The sequence below is a fragment of the Eucalyptus grandis genome, chromosome 3, assembly GCF_016545825.1.
Source record: "Eucalyptus grandis isolate ANBG69807.140 chromosome 3, ASM1654582v1, whole genome shotgun sequence".
NCBI lineage: Eukaryota > Viridiplantae > Streptophyta > Magnoliopsida > Myrtales > Myrtaceae > Eucalyptus > Eucalyptus grandis.
In genome coordinates, this window is record NC_052614.1 from 46,929,749 (window position 1) to 46,951,287 (window position 21,539).

General features: G+C 41.2%; 4 protein-coding genes across 4 annotated transcripts in view; all 4 read right to left on the minus strand.

The window, feature by feature from the left end:
- LOC104439801 (disease resistance protein RUN1-like) overlaps positions 1-21,539 on the minus strand; it is a 98,888-nt gene that overhangs the window by 7,545 nt on the left and 69,804 nt on the right. The gene's annotated exons all lie outside the window — the stretch shown is intronic.
- LOC104437572 (disease resistance protein RPV1) lies at positions 1,851-3,914 on the minus strand. Its single transcript, XM_039308781.1, has 3 exons — positions 2,528-3,914; positions 2,341-2,424; positions 1,851-2,240 (listed from the first exon to the last, which is right to left on the minus strand). The coding sequence occupies exon 1, from the start codon at positions 3,809-3,811 to the stop codon at positions 2,618-2,620; it is 1,194 nt and encodes a 397-aa protein (XP_039164715.1). The 5' UTR covers positions 3,812-3,914; the 3' UTR covers positions 1,851-2,240; positions 2,341-2,424; positions 2,528-2,617.
- LOC104434638 (disease resistance protein RPV1) lies at positions 3,880-17,549 on the minus strand. The gene is made up of 6 exons (XM_039309669.1): positions 17,535-17,549; positions 17,070-17,333; positions 15,464-16,974; positions 4,838-4,967; positions 4,316-4,329; positions 3,880-4,252 (listed from the first exon to the last, which is right to left on the minus strand). Exons 1-6 carry the CDS (start codon positions 17,547-17,549, stop codon positions 3,880-3,882), a joined length of 2,307 nt encoding a protein of 768 aa, XP_039165603.1.
- On the minus strand, positions 14,889-20,113 carry LOC108956903. The gene is made up of 4 exons (XM_039309670.1): positions 19,097-20,113; positions 18,508-18,652; positions 17,070-18,387; positions 14,889-16,974 (listed from the first exon to the last, which is right to left on the minus strand). The coding sequence occupies exons 1-3, from the start codon at positions 20,111-20,113 to the stop codon at positions 17,693-17,695; spliced, it is 1,857 nt and encodes a 618-aa protein (XP_039165604.1). The 3' UTR covers positions 14,889-16,974; positions 17,070-17,692.

The following is a 21,539-nucleotide window of genomic DNA, read 5'->3' on the forward strand; positions in this document are numbered from 1 at the left end:
TCATCTCGACATTCCTTTTTCTTTTTCCCCTCAGTGGATTTTAATTCTTTCTAGGTGAGAACAATGTGAATGAATGGGACCAAATGAGCTTCAGTTATAAGTCTACAGGATTTTAATCCTTATATTTTCATATTGGAACAACTTGGTCAATGAGAGCGGGACAATAGGATTTGAATAAAGTGTCACTTCTAACGAATTTTAAAGATGGTGAAGAGAACATGACAGATCAAATAACACATTGAACCATAGGTGAGCATTTCCTGATCATATGTGGGATATTGAAATCAACTCACAAGAGATTGACGTGGTGGTAACATTCAGCACTAGAATTAAAGCTTAGATGACCTTTTGAGGAAGTGTCTACCTATATACCAAAGCACAAAATCCATTGCGCTCAATGTGGGATCGATCAATATGGGCAATTTCTCGAGTGAGTTAGGCGCAAGATGACAACTATTCTGCATTAAATTGTTTCGGGAACAGAAAATCTATTTCTATTTCTATAAGAGTTTTAGCGAAAATAACCGTTTGATAACGACATAAAAATTTCTATTCTAAAAATAGAAATTCGTTTGATAACGGACAAAATTTCTTTCTTTCGGACGGCGATGGCGACAACCGACGACCTTTAATATAAAAAATAAAAATAAAAATGATTTAGTAACAAAAAAAATCATGAATAAAATAAAATAAAAAAATAATAAAAAATAATAAAAGAATATCATTTTATTTTATTTTATTTTATTTTATGAATAAGTTTATTTTAAAATGAATAAAAAATTTTGATTTGACAAAACACTCAAGGCAAATAATAATAACTTTATTTTTAATAAAAATAATTTATTTTTATTTATCATAAATAAATTATTTTTAATAAATTTATTTTTAATAAACTAAAAATAAAATGATAAATAAAAATAATTTATTTATTTAAATAATTTTATTTTTATTTTTAAATGAATAAAATGAATATATTTATTTTTATCTATTTTTATTTTTAATAAAATGAGAAGAGGCTGAGGAAGAGGAGGAGGCAAAGACGTAGAGGAGATGAGGGAGGACTCACCGAAATTAGGGTTTAGTGAGAGAAATTATTTATGATTTTCTTCCGTAAAATCGAAGTAGAAAATTTTAGCTCGATTTCTCTTCCAAATCTATTTACGGAATGAAATTTATTCCTAAATAGAAAACCGAATAGGTTTATCAAACGAATTTCTTTTCTAAACAGTGCCCTAAACGTAAAACTATTTTTGGAACAGAAATTTTGGGTTATCATGCCTCTTAATTTAGGAGTGTGCTACAAGCTTTTTACAATGCTTCAACAATACTTTAGGAGAGAGCATATCTAAGCACCAAATTCATTTTTTTCTTCCACCTCGACTCATTTTGATGCCATCATATTGCTCACTTCCCTATGCCAATTTTTGTTGCGAGACTAATTATTTCTGCAAGGAGCTTTATGTACAGCTACAGGAGCATTGCAGAGAGATAGGCAATGGGCATTTCCGCCACCGGAGTTTGTGTGACGCGGTAATTTCAGGAATTTCTTCCTAAATCATTTTACACTATGAATGCGCTTGTCTTTTTGATATCGTTGTTTCAACATTAGTAAAATCTAAATTTTCACGAATTGAGAAATCATAATCTTTGCTCGCATTCAAGATTTGGTTATATGTTTAGCCGGTTGATTCTAAAGTTACCTCAAAGAAAGGCCTCATTTATTCTTGTGATTTTTCCAATTTTTTTCATTCTTGGCTCTTTTTTTCTTGGCAGGAACGAGTTTTGTGAGATTATTATCTTCTAGTTTTTTTTTTCAAATAAAATAGAAAGGTTAGAAGGAGAGGCTCTGGTAGCAAATGCAGAGAATGAATAAAGAACAGACTGGACGTCTTTTAGCTTGTTAGATCGAACGTTATGTCTATTGCAGAAGTTAAAAATTCATGTGCAATAATTTGAGAAAAGAAAACAAAAACCACCGTCTTGGTGAAGCTTTCGTCATCACCATACTATAATCAACTCCGGGAGATTCGGGAACCCAACGACTTGATTAACTCGAATGAAGAATGGCAACACTGGAGGCGGTGTTCAGGATGAATTTCACCAGCAGAGCTGACGAAAGCACAGGCCCGTGATGGCTCACGATTACGGAGTCCTGGCAACGTCGCCCAAATATGGTGGATCTTATTGCGATCGAAGAGGTGAGCGGCAGTGGATGGCTTTTGGAGGATGCATCCTAGAGGCTACAAATAACAGTAAACGGTGTTTTGGTGAATCCCACCTTTAAAAGCAGTACAAATAGAACACTGACAATATATGCAGCAATTCAAGTGTGGGGGTTACCTTCAGCAATGGTTTTGATGCAAGATTGTTGATGCCGCTACCAATCGCCCGGTGCCAAGAATTTGCCCGGGGTATCTTGTGACCCTCCACAGATCCAGTGCAATATGCACATAAGGACTTCATGGAACCGATAAAATCCAACTTTGCTTCGGATAAAAAGAATCGTAAACAGAATTGGAGCATGTACCTTAGGTCGCTCTCCAGCTTCTTAGACTAAAAGGAGATGTCCTGTCGAAGACTCGAAAGTACAACAGCAGTTCGTACAGGGCAGAGACTATTAAGTAGCTGGGCATATGTCCAGTTCAACACGCTCGGATAATTTTGGTAGTCTGGGTCCATCTTCAAAGATACCTTTCACCTTCCTGAGACGTGGTAACTCCTCGAGCCCGTTAAGGTTTGTCACACCTCCGCAATAAGAAATTTTGAGGACTACCAAACTTTTAAAATTTTTAAGACCATCAATCTCTGCTAATTCGCAGTATTTTAGTTCTAGTTCTGACAGATGATGTTGCAGACTAGAAAATGTTGGCTCCGGAATCTTGCAGTATTTGAGCCGCAAAGTCAATAAGCTTGAGGAGGGAAGTTGTGTGAGGTCTAGCTCCTTCATGTAGGATAAAGAGAGTTCCCGGAGCTGAGTAAGGGTACTAAAATTCCCAGGGAGATTGGTGACCTTTGAAACGGACAATTGCAAGGTCTCTAGACTTGGTAATCTCGCGATCCACTCAACGTTTGGGGTCTGACTCGATGACCCCGATTTCAAGCGTAGCTCTTTCAGATTTGTCAGATATGACAAGTCCGGGACTGCCATGTCTCTGGATCCCCAGCGGAGACTGAGTAAACTGGGGGGCAACGCTGGTAGTTCTTTAAGTTGGTTGCATTTAAGGATGTCAAGGATTTGGAGGCGAGAGTGATCGCAAATGCCCCGAGGCAGCTCAGCCACATTGGATGACTTCAATCTCAAAATTCTCAAACAGGATAATACTGAAATATCACAACAAACTTGGCCCCCCAAACTTATGCAGCCAGAGAAATCTATCTCTTCCAGTTTCCCTAACTCCACAATATATTCAGGAAATTTTTGTAGGTGTGTGTGTTCCATCTTCAGCGTCTTCAAATTTCTCAATCCCTTGACTGACTCTGGTAGTTCACTGATTCCAGTGAATGAGAGGTCCATTACCTCGAGCAGCCCCAGCTTCTCGATCGAAGGGGGAAGTTTATTGAACCTACGACATTCCCTTAGAGAAAGTCTCTGAAGTTTCTGAGGAAATTCAAAAGTTTTTGGAACACGCACCTCTTTAGCACCATCCAGAGCAAGACTTGTGAGACTGTCTAGGCAGCTGATTGTGGATATATCTTTCAACTCTTCACAGCCACAAGCACTAAGTTTTTTAAGACACTGCAAAGAACCTTTCTGGATATAAATTATGTCGATGCCAGTTCCATCAATCAGAAGTTCCTTCAAAGATTTCATCTGGGCCAGTTCTGGGGGCAACTTCTTGACTCGCCAGCAATTTCTCAAATTTAAGGAACTCAAGTTCTCTAGTCGACGAATGAATGTCCCAATTCGAGATAGCTGAGTATGGTATCTGCGTTGACTCCATTCTGCACATGTTTCTCGAAGGACCTTCCGAAATCCCCAGCCTGGCGTTTTACATCGTTGGGACTAACATCATAAAAAATCGGGATGATAGTCTGTCCATTCAATTCTCGGCACTCCCACATTTGTACCGCCTCCATGAGGCAACTTCTACTGGAAGCATAATCCTTAGAGAAGACAGCTATTGAGATCGTCGACTGCTTGATTGCGTTTTTTAGCTTCGGATGGATCTCTTCTCCGGCACGGAGCTCTTCGTCATCTCTAAAGACTTTGATTCCTGCCTTTGTCAATCTGCTATGAAGGTGATCTGTGATCGTTTTGCGAGTATCTTCACCTCGAAAACTCAGGAATACTTCGTAATTGATTCCACACGATAACAATGAAGATAATTCCTGTCAAATCAAGGAAACTAAAGTAAACATAGTGTTCCAGACCAAGTCTTTATGGTTCTGGCCTAAAAAAAAAAAAAAAAAAACAGTTTCTTGGTTCCGATGGAGCCGAGCCTAACACAGCAAGCTGACTGCAAGTGAATCTTGCAGCTCATGCATTTTGGCTGTTTTAAGATCCATTATTTTCAGAACTTTCGTAATACTCAAACGTTGATTAGTGAATTCCCACGTAATCTTTTCATAATTTTCTCAAATTTAAATGGTATCTCAAATTTTAGGGGAAAGCAAATCAATACTTAACAGACCCAGCGTACAACATCAATAGTGCTTGAAGTTTTGATACGATCTGGTAATTTTGATTTGATTCAATCGTTCACGTCAAAGGAGAATTGTAACATTTCAGACGATGTTTAGCAATTTGAGGGTCTGAACCACAAGCAGAGGATCGATACCGCCATATTCATATCGAAGAAATAATAATACAAATCTCAGAGATCCAGAGGAAACAAACCGGGCATTTTCTCTTCCTTCCAGCAGCCACATCTTCAGGAGCCATAAGTCGGAGAATTATTAGAAACGCCCCGCCCGGACCAATTCGCTCGCTCTCTCTCTCTCTCTCTCTCCCGTTGGGCATAGGAGGTCTATAGACATTTTCAGACAACATTATAAGTCTTTCTCCATTACAAAAAGTCGAGAAAAAAACAAAGAGACGAAAAGGACTTTTCAGTGGTTGGAACTTGGCATCGATAAAGCAGATACAGTGAACTGATTGGTGGCCCTCTCAAGTCAGTTCCATTCAATCGGATCGATAAAGACGATGCAATGAAGTGATCGGTTGTCCTGTCAAGTCCTGGTTTTATGTTTTATTTTTACTTTCTCACCTTGGCAAACGAGGATGGATTCCACGCAGGTCTCACAGTCTGGAGCTAAACTCGGCCAGGGTCCTCCAGCTGGAACCCAAAGTTGAATATGCACCGTTCGAGTCCGAGTCCAGGTAGATTCTTTAATTATAAAAGTTGTTAAAGCACAGATATCTTGGTAATACTTCAAACCACCGGAATATCTAGCTTTGAGAAAATATTGTGTACACAAGAGCACCACATCATATGAGGCCCATCTGTAGAAATTTTGAAAACGCCTCGACCTGTCTGTCTCCTCTCTTCGTTCAATGTGCCATGAAAGGGTCCCACCTGTACTGTAAAGAACGAGGCACTCTCTCTCTCTTCTTTCTTATGCATTATTTTCTCCCAGAGATGTGAGAGAGAGAGATAGACAGAGACAGAGGGAGAGCGAGAGCCTGGTCATGGCGGAACCATGGAAGCCCCAGGGCACAACCCTAAAGCTCCTCGAGAACGACCGCGCCATGCTCTCCATTGCCACGGGCCAGTGAGGTGTCTCACTAGACGTCTGCGAGGTCGAGACCTCACCAGATCGGTGAGCTTGAGCATCGCCAGCGCCAGACCTCGGCAAGCTCGGGCTTCGCCAGCGTCCAACGAGCTTGTCCCTCGCCTGGCTGGTTGCCAGCCACCAGCCGACCTAACGAAGAAGAAAGAAAAAAAAAGAAAAGAAAAAGTAAATAATTATAATTTTGATTTTTAAAAATATTTTTATAAGCCTGGTGTTTTGGAAATGGGTTTTAAACTCTAATTTAAACTCATTTATTTTAGTCTTAAAACTCATTTACGATAAACACTTCAAAATCGGAGTGATTCATGGTTCATTTATATTTAAGATTCAATCTGACGAGTCTAGAGAAGATACAAATGGCTTCAGAGAAAATATTGTGGGCAACAGTGAAGGGCGAGGCAAAGGACGAGGCGAAGTCGTGAAGCGCTATCAAAGTCGATGACTTCCAAGGTGGAGTTTGTTTGATGGCAATTTCCTCATGAATACTTGTTGCACATTCTGATAAGGAAAGGTTTGCAGCGTTTGGCGGACTGCTCCTCATATTACGTAAAAGCATCTTCTAGGTGAGACGACATAGGAAAAATTCTTAAAAAAAAAAAATCTTAAATATCTCTAACAATCTAAAATTAAAACACTTATTCTCGAGTATATTAGACCTGGATTGTGGGTTAAGAAAAGAGAGTAACGGAGGAAGCTTAAGGAATTGATGGGCAGTTGAGGAAGAGAGAGAGATTACGGAATATATACAAATTTTATGATTTGTACACAAGCTCCTAAAGTTTCTCCTGTAAATTTATTTGTCCATTGACTTTCAAATACTTTCGTAAATTGTTCTCGGAAATAGAATAAAAAAAGAATAAGTTCGCGTAAACATTTCCGAAAACATAATGATTATCAAATGCATCATAACTACCGATGCTTGAACTTTAGCCAACTAATTCAAGGTATCATTTTTTAAATGTACCAAAATAAATAAATAAAATAAATATCAAGAATGCCCAATTCGTCCATTTTCCAATTTGCATGAGTCTAATTCATCGGACCTCAGCCCGCAAGGTTAGCCCATAAACCCCACTCGAAGCCCATTATCCAAATTCCATCACTCTTACCAACCGATAAAAACACCCGGGATCCGGATCGTAATGATGTTCAGCTAATTCAAAGAGCATGCCGCTAGAACTTTGGATTCTTTTCAAGTTGAACAAAGGACGATATGAATTTTGCCGACGAATCGAGAACTCAGCAGGACAAAATGATCTAACGCGCCTTCAACTTGCAAAAGGCACGGCGAAATCCCATCTGGACACTCCATGAGGCTGAGGATGAGGTGGGCATTAAAGGTTCTGCAATCTAAAACATTTACATTCTGTGATGCTCTCCATTGTGGACATGAGGGGTTAATTGTCCTACATTGGGACATCACACAGTGCATGCCATCTTTTCTGAGCTGAAACAATGCATTTCCTTCCATTGTCTACGGTAGAGGAACGCAACAGAGAAAGATTGAACCAAGGGGATCCGGCACCTCAGAGAAGAACTTATCATATAACCTGAACAGAGAATTTCACTGAATCGGAGACATGAAGATGTTCATGCTTCAAGAGCTACAAGATGAGCAGAAGAGTCAACGGGAGGAAGAGGGAAAGAAGAAGATAAACATAGAAACGAAGAAAGAAAATGAAAAAGAAAAAAACCTAATTATGATTTGGAAAGTGGCATGTGAGATATGCATGCTCACTAGGTTTTTATTTGAGACAAAGTCTATTATGAATTTTTTTTTGGTCGAAAAAAATGAGCTCACTTTAAGTTTTAATCGAAATTTTTCGGGTGTTCTGTCATCCAAAAATATGAGATAAATAATTATTTAATTGGCATATAATCGAATAGCAACATTGTTAAAGCTTACTAAGATGTTAGATTGTTAACTTTTATGACAGGTGATGTTTTTTTTTTTTTTGGACGAAAATAACTCATCTATTAAACTCCCATCGTCGAGTTTACACTTAGCATAAGTTCAGAGTACAAAAGATCTTGTAGAAAAGGCAGAGGAGAAAGCACCCAATTAGTAGGAAGAATTGAAGCCGCATGGGCCTTCGCGGCTGGGTCCGCAACGGTATTTGCCTCTCTGTTGCAATGAGCAATGCGGAGATTAGGGCATCGAAGCATCAACGCCTCGTTTTCTTCGAAGAGAGATCTGAACTCCCACGGCGTTCGATCAAGGTGGATGATAATGTCCACGAAAGTCAAGCAATCGGATTCCTCATCCATTCGATCTAGTCCTCGTCCATGCTGGAGCAAAAAATGAAGAGTGCGATTAAGGGCCACCACCTTAGCGTGCAAGGCCAAAGAGGTAGGGACGGCACGCGTGAAACCATCAATCAAGAGGCCAGAGGAGTCTCTACACACACAGGCCACCGAAGCGTCACTGCAAAGGGACCGGTAAGCCGTGTCAATGTTAATCTTTAAGACTCCTTGGTCCGGTTTGTACCATCTTTGAGTTGATTCTGTATTTGGTGAGCCTCTCCTCTGTAGGGTCTCCTTGATACAACGGTGGGATTTGGCATCTGCTAAGGCGGAAAACAAGACTTGCTCAGCTTTTGGTTGCTGCTGCCGAAAGATGTAGTGATTCCAAGCCTTCCAGATATACCAGAGGATTGACGTAGTCGTCGCTAGGTCTAGTAAGCCGTCCTTTTTGCCAATTAGATCAAGCAACCATCTTTCTATGCGATGCACTCCTGTGAAATGATGATTGATGTTGATTTCTGGATGAAACCAAACATCTAATGTCCATGGATAGAACAAGAAAAGGTGTTCAAGTGTCCCTGGTACTTGGTTAGGGCACAGACAGCAAAGCGGGTTTGATAAAATGTGTTGCTTATATAAATTTTCTCTAGTTGCCAATGCATTATTGCAAACTAACCAAAGAAACGATCTGAGTTTAGGCGTGGTATTCAATGTCCAGATTGAGTTCCACAATTTGTGAGGCACTTAAAAAGAGGAAGAGGCTTGAAAGTTGTGATTGCTTGTTTGCTGTGCTCTGATCTTGTTATAACAACTCTTCACTATGAATTCCCCATTCTGCTTTCCACTCCAAATTAGTTTATCCTCCGTAAATTGAGGTTGTAGAGGGATAGAGGTAATTTCTTCAACTGTTTGGTTGTCAAAACTTTGACGCAGTAAGGTTGTATTCCAAACGTTAGATTCTGGAATTATAAAACCAACAACTTCTTCAGGTTCACCTTTAGGAGCAGGGCCTCCAAGAACACCCTTAGGCAGCCATTTATCTTCTCTAACTTTAATTTTTGTACCATTACCGACAGACCAAAGTGACTTGTCTCTGATAGAGTCTCAGCCCAGCAAGAGGCGCTGCTAGCCCCAAGAGGGTTTAGTACCTTTAGTTGCTTGCCAAAAATTCTGATAGGAAAAATACAAACCTTTTAGTACTATGCTATACAGAGATGAAGGTTGTTGAGCTAGTCGCCAATCTTGTTTTCCTAATAGTGCTCTGTTGAAGGCCATAAGATCACAAAATCCCAATCCCCCATCATCTTTTCTACTCTTAATAGCCTCCCAATTCTTCCAATGAATACCGGGTTTGCTGTTTTTTGTTTGCTACCAAAATCTAGCTATCATCTGTTCGATAGATTTACAAACAGCAGCAGGGATTCTAAAGACATACATTGTATACTGAGAAATCGCTTGCACAACTGTTTTGATTAAGACTTCTTTACCTCCTCTTGAAATAAGCTGCTCTTTCCATCCTTCCAGCTTTGAATGAACTTGACCCAAAAGCCACGCAAACATGTCCCGTTTAGATTTCCCCCAACCAGAGGGTATGCCAAGATACTTGCCAGATTTATTCAACACAGGAACTCTTAGTTCTCTGGCAAGATTTTCTTGCAAACTAATAGGGCAATCATTACTAAAAAAACAGACCAGATTTATTTCTATTGATAGCTTATCCTGTAGCTGAACAATATTCATATAGAACACTTGCTAAATTTTGACATTCAGTAAGCTTTGCATCTAGGAAGAAAATGGCGTCATCAGCGAAAAGTAAATGAGATAGAGTGGGACTCCAGCGATTCAGCTTAATACCTTTAATATTTCCCATCTCGACTGCGTTGTTAATAAGAGTTGATAAGGCATTTGACAGCAGGATGAACAGCTATGGAGATAGAGGGTCGCCTTGTCTCAGACCTCTAGTCGGATGAAAATAGGGTAGGGATTCATTGTTGAATTTAACACTCATATGACAGGTGATGTTGCCTCACTAAAAAATATCAAATATATGAGTGTGTTTGGACTCAATGAAGGAAAGGTAAAGTAGCTTCGATGTATTTTGGAACCCACCTAATGCTTACAACAAGACAAGCCACTCGCGATTTGAAAATTAAAGAAGGCAGAGGGTAAATACGGTAGATGGATACCAGATGACAGAACATAGTATATATGTCAAAACACATTCCCCGCATTTAGGCCACAACTCCTGATACTGCAAGGATAAATCTGAAAATAGAATACATGATCATGGAGAAAACACTTTAATCAGTCTATTCACTTGTTCTCTTTTAACTATTGAACTAAGACAAGCTTGAGACATAAACATCCTACAAGACATAGCAAGCCTCAAGAAAGATAAGTTACTTGCCTAATAATTATGAATTGGCCAGAAAAGAGTACTGAAGTTGGTTTCTCTTTTTTGATTATTGCTTGCAAATGGATCACACTAGATTTCCTTATTTCTCCCTTTCTTTCCCCTTGTCTACTTCTAGTGCGACTTTGGGACCGGAAGAACCTCAAAACACAGTTGCAATCAACAGTTTCAGGGATGGCCATCCTTGGACGGCACTGGAATGTCATGATATTTTTATGAGGCTCCGGAACTCCTCAACTTAGAAGCCGTACTGCAATAAAACAAAACCTATCTGTCAGCCGGTATCAATCTTATGGGACTGAAAGTGCTGAGAAAGGACATGGTAGAGGTTTCTACGCAATATAAACAGAAAAGAGTGTTAAAATGGAATGTTTTCCAAGACCTTTTATTCTTTTTTTTTAAATGTTCTAAAAACAAATTTATCCTTTCTCTGAAACGCCTATATCTAATATAGGCCTAATTACCCAAAAAAAAAAAAAAAAAACCACCGAGATGAACGTGCCTTACTTGGTTTCTCCCGCACCCCTAAGTCCAAATGATAAGAATGAACTCACCAAATTAAATAATGGAAAGAGTAGTAGAAGATTAGATAAACAAGAAAAAAATGTGAGAACAGATGACACCCCATTAGAGACTCTGCTAATCTGTAAGTAATCCGCCTTCTGTATTCATGGGCTTTGGGGTGTATAATGTTCTGAATGCGGGGTTGGGAGTGGGTGGAGAGAGAGAGAGATGGTCGGCGAGAAAATTCGGAAGGAAAAGTGAATGGCGATCGCCCAGTCCCGTATTGTTTGTTATTCTTCACTCTGTTATTTGGAAGGAGAAGTGAGCCTATCATTTTCATGTTCTCTTCCTCATGATTTAGGTTGTGGAATGCCGATATATATTAGTTTTTATATTTTGAAAACCCTAATTAACTCTCTCTCATGGTCGGTGCGCCTCCTTCAGTCCTCAACACTCCTCAGGTACTTTCCCTAAAAAAGAAAGCCTAACCTTTGGTCCACTCTTAATCCTCCTCACGCAAGATCCTCTTAATTCTCTCGCCTCGTCTTGCTCTCAGTCGCCTCTCGGCTAAACTTTCACCTTCAGCCCTCCATCCCTACATCACAGTCGTGGCCTTGCATACGACTCTCCCTCGCGGTCATGACCTCACCTCTCTCTTACTCTCGACTCAATGTAATGGCCGTTCTCTTGCTATTATTGCTTGATTTCTGTCGCTGGAATGGGATTTCTTATGGGAACGCGGCGTTAGTTATGCTAGAAATTATCCAACACTCAATTTGGTGTCTTCTCACTTTTATGGGAAAAGTTTCGCAGTCTTTTTTTCATTCAATTTCTTTTACGTTTCATAAAACATGGAAAACTAACGACATTGAAACACACTAAAAGTCGAACAAGATATATCAATATGACATTAATAGAGTAAGAACCCGAACTTTGTTGGGCAAAATTAAATACCGCCTTTACATTAAGCCTTGAACAGGATCCCAGCCATGCCCGACATAAAAAATGCAATTATTCTAGGCTAATGAATGCAAATTTCCCTAAACTTTGTCGATAATGAAATGTTAAACCTAGATATGAAATTGAGTTTAAATAAACTAAATACCGTGATGAAATTCTTACCTAAATGCAATTCTTTTTTTTTTTGAAAATCTTTTTCATCTCCAACATTTTATATTTTCCTCATGGAAAAAACAGACTAGAATGTAAGATAACATCCAAGGGAGACACGGACCAAGGCCCAGTCCGGATGAGGGCGCACATGACACCCACAATAAATCACACAGGATAGACTTGTGTCATGGACAGGATTCTCCCGTGCTAAATTATCCTTGTGAGTAGAGCTTGGTGTGATTGAAGTGAAGAATGAGTGATGTAGAAGGGACAATACAACTAGTTCTTAGTAGTGATGTTAGAGTATTTGTGCTAGGAATTCTATAATAGAACAATTATAACTACCAGGAGTTTTAAAAGCAAGTTTGGCCTCCCGTGTATAGACTAATCAATAGTTGATGTCGCTTTCCCGATGAGACCATGGCAAGCTGAAATCACTTGTTGCACCTTAATGTTCTGTGTGTCTCATGCAAAACATTGGATGCCCGAGCTAAACTAAGTGTGATGCAATCCTACGTGATGATGCAATTCGCCATACTCTTCTTTGGAACAATTATAAACAGAAGGCTAGTCCAGTGTTTTCGGCTCACTAGGTGCTGCAAAGGCTGTTTCATGGCCAAGAAACTATCGGTCCATGACACTTGAATGGCGATTGCATAAGTGCTCAGTGCAAAATGAATGGGCGAACACTAAGGCTCTGTTTGTTTCGCAGAAAATAAATAATTCAAAATATTTTTTTTTCTTCTAAAAATGCTCATTTGTATAACTCGAAATAATTAATTAACAAAAAAAATTTAATCAATGATCACAATTCATGTCTAGATATTTTTGTGAATGATAAAAAATATTTTTCATTTATTTATTTTTGTAAGTGATAAAAACGATCAATTTTAAAAATTGTTTTTCAAATAATTTATTTTTCGCAAAATAAACGAAACCTAATTCTAACATCACTAGACATCAATATAAACACGGATATGAGAAAATCAACTAACTCGACATGATGAGGTTCACCGCAAAGGGGGAACACGACTTTGAGGCAAATTCGTTGTTTTTGGGTAAGCAAACATAATGGCCGGTTTTGATGAGAACATTAAGATGCAAGTATCACAGGTCAATAGTTCCTTGGCCATGGAATACCCCGTGCAGCGCTTGAGGAGCGGAATTCGCCAGGCCAATCTTCCTTCTATAGTTGTTTCAATGAACAATACGACGAATAGTACTTTTATACGAGATCGTACCACGCCCAACTTCACTTGGGCCTCTAGTCCATTGAGTGAGACAACAGACTCTTTAGGCTCAATAATTGATTTCAACCTCTCATGGCCTCATCAAGAGAGCGATATCAACTCTCGACTAGTATGTGCATGGGAGGCTAACTCTCTCTTCAAAGCTCCTAAATAATATAATCATTTATATCCTAGAACTCTTAGCACCAATCATCTTGACCTCACTCCCAGTTGTATTTATCCTCTTTGCATCATCACTCTTTATTCGATAACCCCCAGCTCTGGTATGGGAGAATCACAGACTTTGACACAAACACATGATTTAAGCATTAAACAAGACATAATCAAACCTCATATCCAGGCTAATCAAACTGGTGGGACCGAGATAATGAGTTTGCAACACCCAATAGGGCGAGACAGACTAACATACTTGGCTTTAAACTACGATTTCGCGCTCGGCAGATCTGATGAACAATAGATGACAGGGAGCACACGAAAAACATTACTCCTACATTAAATGATGGAAGGAAATAAATGAACAGGCCTGGATGGACCTCTCTCAAATTTCTCACTCTCGTTTCCTTCTCAACTCACTCTCTCGTGCTCTCACGGCCAAACTCACTCTCATTCACTCACCCACGGTTTGGGAGAGCTGTGGGAGATGTTCTCCAGCTCACTCTCTATTTCCCTCACTCCCTCTCTCTTTCATGGATTGAATGGTTACGAAGTGAAGAAATTTATTCTTTATACTCCCCACTCCCCAATTTATGCTCACCGTTTGGACCCATTTTTGGGGTACAATGGAGGTCCTTGTCCAAGCTCCATATGGTGAGGTCTTTTGTCCGATGGTTTGTACCATGCATGGGGTTATTGGCCGGTCAAAGGGGAGATGATTTGTCCACTGGTTCGTGCCATACTTAAGGGTTATAGTCCATTCAAAAGAGGAAGCCCTTTTGCCTAAGGGTTTGTACCATGCTTGGGGTTCAAAGGAAGTCTATTGCCCCTTGGATTTAGAGGTGTATGGCCGACCAAGGAGATCCTATCTTGACCAATTTGGTTCAAATTTAATGTGCCATTGTTTCCCTATACGGTATACCTAAAAAAGCCTTATTTGCTTGTCCAGTATTTTCCTATTTAATCACCAACGTATCTTTCCGATCAGGACGTAGACAAACTGCAGGTGGATCTATGCGCTTTCTCTAAGTTCTGCCGTTTGTTCCTTAGCTCCTTAGGAATGAAGGGGAAGACATAAGGACGGGCTTTTCGGGCTAAGGTAAGAAAGTCAGCCTTTACGACTGTGAAAGCAATTCCTTCGTGGGACTTGGATTAGCGGCATATCCACAAAGGAGGCAAATTAAAAGGGTTAATAATGCGAAAATGTGAAGCAAAATGGGTGATTCGAGAGTGATCATTATTTGGACGAATTTTAAAAGTAAAGGATACGCAAAAATGAGATATATGAACTCGAGTCCACGCAAAGTGCAATATGCAAGTTTATGCAATATAGATATTTTTGGTTCGGGATCAAATTCCAAATGAATTCGATCCCTAATTTTTCTTATGAAAAGCACAAATAGTCTATAAGCAAAAATTTAAGTGTAAAAACTATATTTAAATTGAAAGAAGAAGTAGAAAAGTTGAACAGCATGTAATGAAAAATAAATGTAAAAATTAACCACGTCACTCATGTCAAAAGATGCAAAACATCCTTCCCTTTCAGATAAGCCTACGACAGCATCGATTTGGCAGCGGAATTCATAAACTTGATCTAGAAGTGAGGAGACACATGGTAACTAAAAATTTGACAAATCAACTAAAGGCATAACGTCATAAACCATAGGTAAAGAAAGAATGAGAACTCCAAACATCAAAGTGACCCAATATTCCAAGTGACAAATCTGCCAGAAAGTAGCATACACTTGAGGCGTTACAGATTTTTCCAGCTGAATTTTTTAAGGAGAAAATCAACTGGTGCACAACTTTCCTTTCGGAAGAGACCGATGTGCTCACCTGGAGGGGCTGCTTTTTGCTCACGGCGGTTGATTTTGGCCTCAACTTGTCTTCAGGGGGAATTCAATAGAATCAAGCTTGAAATTGACTCCAACGAATTTGCCTAATTCGCCTGCTCCCCTAGCTTCCCTTAACAAGGTGGATGGCCATGCACAGATATCAGTTAGAACTGAGGAGAATCCAGCATCACGTATTTGGAAAACGAGCCATTACATACTTCAATGCATCCTGTACTTGCGCCGACTTCTCAGCCGGACATTCACTGATATTCAGCTTTTCCAAAGATGTTAATTTTTCTAGGCCTTCAATTTGACTGATCTTTTTGCATCGAATGATCTCTAAAACTTTCAGCGACTTCAAGTTTGATAGATCAGGTAAACTGAGGTCATCACAGTCAGATAGAATCAAACTCCTCAGTGAGGTTATCTGGCCAATCCCATTGAGATTTTGTATTTTGCAGTTTGATATATCTAGCCTCTTCAGGGCTTCAAGCCCTTCAAGCCCTTCAATCTCTTCTATCGCAGAGTGGTAGAGCTTGAACGATAACAGCTTCTTGGGAAGCTCAGATACATCTCTACAGCTCAAACCAGGGGGGGTAAGCATTTTGAGCCTTTTGAGGGGAGGAATATCCGTAGGCCCAAACTTCAGCTTGATAACTTGCGAAAGAGAAAGTTCTAGTTTCCTCAGTCTGGGAAAAGATATCAAGAAGGATTGTTTGTCAATCATTCGTTTCACGTTGGATTCTGGCATTGGCAGTTTGGAGGGAGGTCGGCGTGCCTCCCAGTCCCCATCACTTAGGCACAGCTCCTCCAACTCCTTCAAATCTTCAAGAAGGGGTATCGCTTTCATCCTTTCAGAACTCACACGCAGACAAATTAGAGACGGGGGAAGCTTCGGCAACTCTTCAATTTCATCGCACTGAATTAAATCCAGGGTGTGAAGACCACCGATGGTGGAGATTGCAGGGGGTAGGCTAGATATACTGGAATGGCCCAGCGTCAATGATCTCAGACAATGTAGTCCCTTAATATCATGGGGAATGGCCCCCTTCAAACTCCAACACCAGGACGCATGTAGTTCTTCGAGCTTGGTTAGATACCCAATCTGCCCAGGAAATGCTCGAATGAAAGATGAGTCCATTCTCAGCACTTTCAAGCTTTTCAGATTTCCTACTGAATCTGGGAGTTCAGAGACACTAGTCGCCGATATATCCAACTCCTCTAATGACCCAATTTCACCGATGGAATATGGAAGTTTCTCCAAACAACGGCAATCCCTCAATGACAAGCGTCTTAGCTTTTGCAGCTTTCCCAGTGAGCTCGGGAGCTTAGAAATTTTGGCACCTTCTAATGAGAATTCAGAGAGAACAGTCAGATAACAAATTGAACTGGGCAGGTGAGTCAATGGGAAGCAATTTAAGCCACTGAGAATTTCGAGTTGCTTCAAATTGCCTATGGAGATGGGGATCTGCCGTACAGAAGTCCCGTCAATAAAAAGCTCTTTCAGAGCTGTCGTACAACCTAGTTCCACTGGCAACCAGTTCAATTGGGAGCAGAACTTCAAATTCAGGTAAACTAAATGTTTCAAATTGCCAATTGAAGGATCTAGCTTCACCAAATGAGAACATCGTTCAAGAATCAGGATTTCCAAATCTTTGTAATCAGAGAAGTCAGGAGTGAACAGTAAGTCAGAACACCCGGTAAGATTCAAGACTTTCAATTTCTTCATCTGCAAAGCCAAAAGGGAAAACACGCACATGGTCAATTCGCAGATATTTAATTCAACAAAGCAACTATAAAATAACCAAATGAACACCAAACCACCTTGATTTTACTCCAACCTCCCCATTCTTCCGTGACTTTGCTCCAAGACAGATCAAGAATAACTAACTCTCTTAATACAAAATTTTCTGCTCTAAAATCCAGAGGAAACCTTTGCCAACAAAGCCACCTTAAACTCGGAAATACACCTGCAAAATCTCCAGAAACTTCTGCACCATCCAACTTGAGAAAACTTATGGCTGGCATGAACGCAAAATTTACAGCTGTTAATATGCATGAATCACGAGCTTCAACGTTTTCGATTCCCTACATATAAAATAAGTAACATAATCATCAGAAGCTGTAAAACAAAATACCAATCAGAAAAAAGGATGCTTTCCTTGCCCTACATGCTAAAGAGTACACACATGATATTATTCCCTCAGAAAATGTGACATAAAAAGAAAAATGCAGCCCATATGTCAAGATGTTTGTTTGCCGAAGACAAACTGAACCAAAAGTTTTTACCTTCTCCCTGTTCATTGCTTTTCGAATCATATCCTGTGTGAAAAATCTACGTGAACTTGGATCTCCAGATCCCTCTTGCTTAAAAATTCTTTTGCCAAAGCATCTCAGCAATCTGTGCATCTGCAGTTCATTGTTTTCTCCAATTTTTGCCAGGGGCATTAGAATGCAACCAGAAGATGGAAGGTAACAATTGGGCCACATATATGAAGCAATTCGGGCATCCACACCAGAGATAAAACATGCAATGTCCAGATATATATCTTTTGCCGATGATCCAGTTCTCCGTAACATATATCCAATAGCTCTTGAAGGCCAACCATAGTCTTTTGAGAACTCATCAGACGTGCTTTCATTGCCTTCTCCATCTTTTCCCATTCTTGTATTGATTTACCCCGCAAAAATGAACCGATGACTTCAACTGCTAATGGTAGTTTCTTTGTAGCATCGACAATGCAGTTTGAGAGTCCATCATAATCAGGCATGGAAGATTGCATCCTGAATGCATGCTTGCAGAAAAGTTCAAAAGCTTGACCATCATCCAACTCACTAACCTTGTAGGTGGGAGCCTTGTCGGAATCATACCCTTCGAGAATTTCCTCATTTTGAGAAGTCACAATTACTCGACTACCTGGACCAAACCAATGAAGCTGGTCTCCTACAATAGCATGAAGATCGGATGGCTTTTCCACGGCATCGACAACTATTAGAACTTTCATTTCACAAAATATATCCACGAAATCTTTTATTGTTTCATCAAAAGAAGGATCTTCATGATTTCGTTCAAGGATATCACGTATCAACTTATTTTGCAAAAACTGCATTCCACCAGAACTTTGTGTGGTTTCTTCGACCTCTGCAAGAAAGCTACAACTGTCGAAACAAGAAGAGATCTGGTCGTATACAGCCTTGGCGAGAGTCGTCTTGCCAATTCCATCAGTACCATAGATTCCAATAATGTGCACCTCATCATTACCTTCCATCTCCAGTAAGTCGGTGATTTGTTTGGCACGATCATCAATTCCAACCAAATTCTGAACAGCTGCAATTGCGTAATTCCTATCCGAGGCTCTCATGTCTACTGTTCGCTGTCCAGCTTCATCTTTCATATTCTCCATGCTCTGCAATAAAAAGAGAATTTCTTCACCAAAGTATTATCATAGATGGAAAAAAGAACAAACGTCACCTGATCAGTCTCTCTTTTCTAACATTGCATCACTTCCACACATGAGATTGGAAATCATTTTCCGAATGAGATTTAACCCTAGGAAACATTTTTGGTCACATATCACCAAATAAGGGAAAAATTAACAATTTTCTTGAAAAATTTCCCAGAAAGGTTTTTTCCATTGTCATGAAGTTTTCCCCCAATAAACGCAGCCTTAGACTCAGTTCGTTTGGTGGAAAATGTGACATTTCTGGAAAATGCTTTCCAAGAAAATGATAATACTTCCTGATGTTTAGCTGAAACATGAAAATGGAGTGAAAATATTTTCCGTTATTCGGTAACGAAAATCATTTTCTCCATGCACTCAATAGTTAGAGAACAAGTTGAAGAGATCGACGGATGCGGTCGGCGAGGGAGAGAAGGCCGTGAACAGGGTCGACGCCGACGGGCTGTAGCTATTGTTCGGGGGCCAGAACGGGCTCAAGTCTTGCAACATGTGGGGCTCCGTCGCCGGCGGGACCGCCGGCGTCAGTATCATCAGCCCGTCGTCGCCGGCCACCGCCGACGGCCCGCCCATGAACAGGGTCGACGCCGACGGGCTGTTGTAGCTGTGGTTCCTGGGCCAGAACGAGCTCAAGTCTTGCAACATGTGGGGCTCCGTCGCCGGCGAGAAGAAATCCGCGGATATCGCCGGCGGGGCAGCCGGCGTCAGTATCATCAGCCCGTCGTCGCCGGCCACCGCCGAAGGCCCGCCCATGAACAGGGTCGACGCCGACGGGCTGTTGTAGCTGTGGTTCCTGGGCCAGAACGGGCTCAAGTCTTGCAACATGTGGGGCTCCGTCGCCGGCGAGAAGAAACCCGCGGATATCGCCGGCGGGGCCGCCGGCGTCAGTATCCCCTGACTCTGGGCCAGCTGGACGTCTCCCAACATACACATCAGCTCGTCGTCGCCGGCCACCGCCGACGGCCCGCCCATCTCCGCGGCGGCGGCGGCAAAGCCCTTTTCCCTGCCCGTCGGGCTGGTCCGCTCTATCGCCGCCACTCTGGCCGCCGGGGACACGTACCCGGAGGAGGTGGAGGAGGACCCGTGAGCTGCTGGACGATGGACATGAAGTTCCGCTCCTCGACGTGGATGACCTTCGGCGAGATGTCGAAGATGATCGTGGGCTTCTGCTGGTCCGCCCCCCCCCCCCACCGCCGCCGCCCCCGCCGGCAGTTGGGTCGGGCGAGGGGCCCACGAGGATGAGGCCGCCGGGTGGGGCAGCTGGTGAGGGCGGGGCGGCTTCTGGACGGCGTGGGACTGCTTGGCGACCCGGAGCGGGGAGGGCCGGGGGCCCTGGAGGGGGAGCTCCTTCTTGGGCGGCGACGGCAGCGGCGGCTGCCTTCCTCCGCCGGAGGGATAGGAAGGCTCCATGATTGAGGCTATATCGGGTCGGTCTTGATGGGGGAGGAGGAAGGAAAAGGAAGGGGGTGATGAAGAAGAGGCCAAGATTTGGTGGGCAGCGGTCAAAATGGATGCTGAAGCTAAGAGCAGAGCAGAGGAGGAGAGAGAATAGAGAGAGAGAGAGAGCATTACATTTATGACCGGAGAAAAGTCAACAATTCATCGAAAGGGTCCTCCTGTAATTTTCCAAGGCCCCGCATTCGTTGTTTTATTATTATTGGCACTGAGCTTATGCAAGGAGGATGATGGCTGGCTGAGGTGGGCAGAACGCCCCTGCTCATTTCATCAATGGGCCGCACCGTCCTCCTTCTTCTAGAGAGATTAAGGAAAGATTAGAGCTTTTCACATTGATAACCTGTTTTTGCATATGAATCCAGACTGATCCTTTAACAAGCTTAAAAGAGAAAAAATAGGAGAAATAACTCATGAGGAATTGGACTCCCCATTGTCGCTTTCTGTATTTCCATCTGAATAGGGAAGAGACAAATCTAACTTTGTTATAATGGGAGCATATCTAACTTAGCAATAAGAATAAATAAGTATGGTTTCTTTCTCTCTCTCTTCCCCTTATGCTAAAATCAAAGTTCTGGCGTCTGGTAACCAGAATTGGAAGAGCAACATTCATTTCCCAATCAGTTTGCCCGGTTTGATGCGCCCTTTTGGAAAACAAGGATTTCAAAACTAAAAAAAATTACCAAATTTTGATGAGGAAGTAAGTATGGCCAGAGCCCATGTTTAACTGTCTGCCGCCACGCGATGGGAAAATTCTTTGTTATTACCTTTTCCAGTTGTCTGGATCTCTCTCGTTGTGTATAAGAATCTCTAATCAAGAAATGTGGGAGATATCATGTCTAGTTTCGAGGAAGGGGAGGCCGTCTGGACCTCTCTTTCATTGGCCTGCCTCATAATTTTTTATGTACTTCGACCTGTGAGCTAATCTCACTTTTGAGGATCTCTTTCTTTGGCGTGCCTCAGAATCTTTTTATGTACTTCCACCTGTCACTCGACCCTCTGAGCTAATCTCGTTTGAGGTGTTTAGTGGCAATTTTGAGGATCGCTTTCTTTGGCATGCCTCATAATCTTTTTATGTACTTCGACCTCTCACTTGACTTGTGAGCTAATCTTGCTTGATGCGTTTAGTTGCACTATTGAGAAAAGCTTTTAAGAAAATATAAATGATTTCAAGTTAAAAAAAATTAAAATGTAAATTATGTTTGTTAAATTGTGATAAAAAAATCCATTATAAAATACTTTAAGTAAAAGAGTGTTTGAAAAGAATATATTTACAGCAAAGACCGGCCACAGGTGAGGTCAAGTCTCGCCAAGTCCTTGCCCATGGCTGGTAAGCTTGGGTGAGGCAGCCTTGCCGACCTCTAGCAACCATCCTCACCCACTC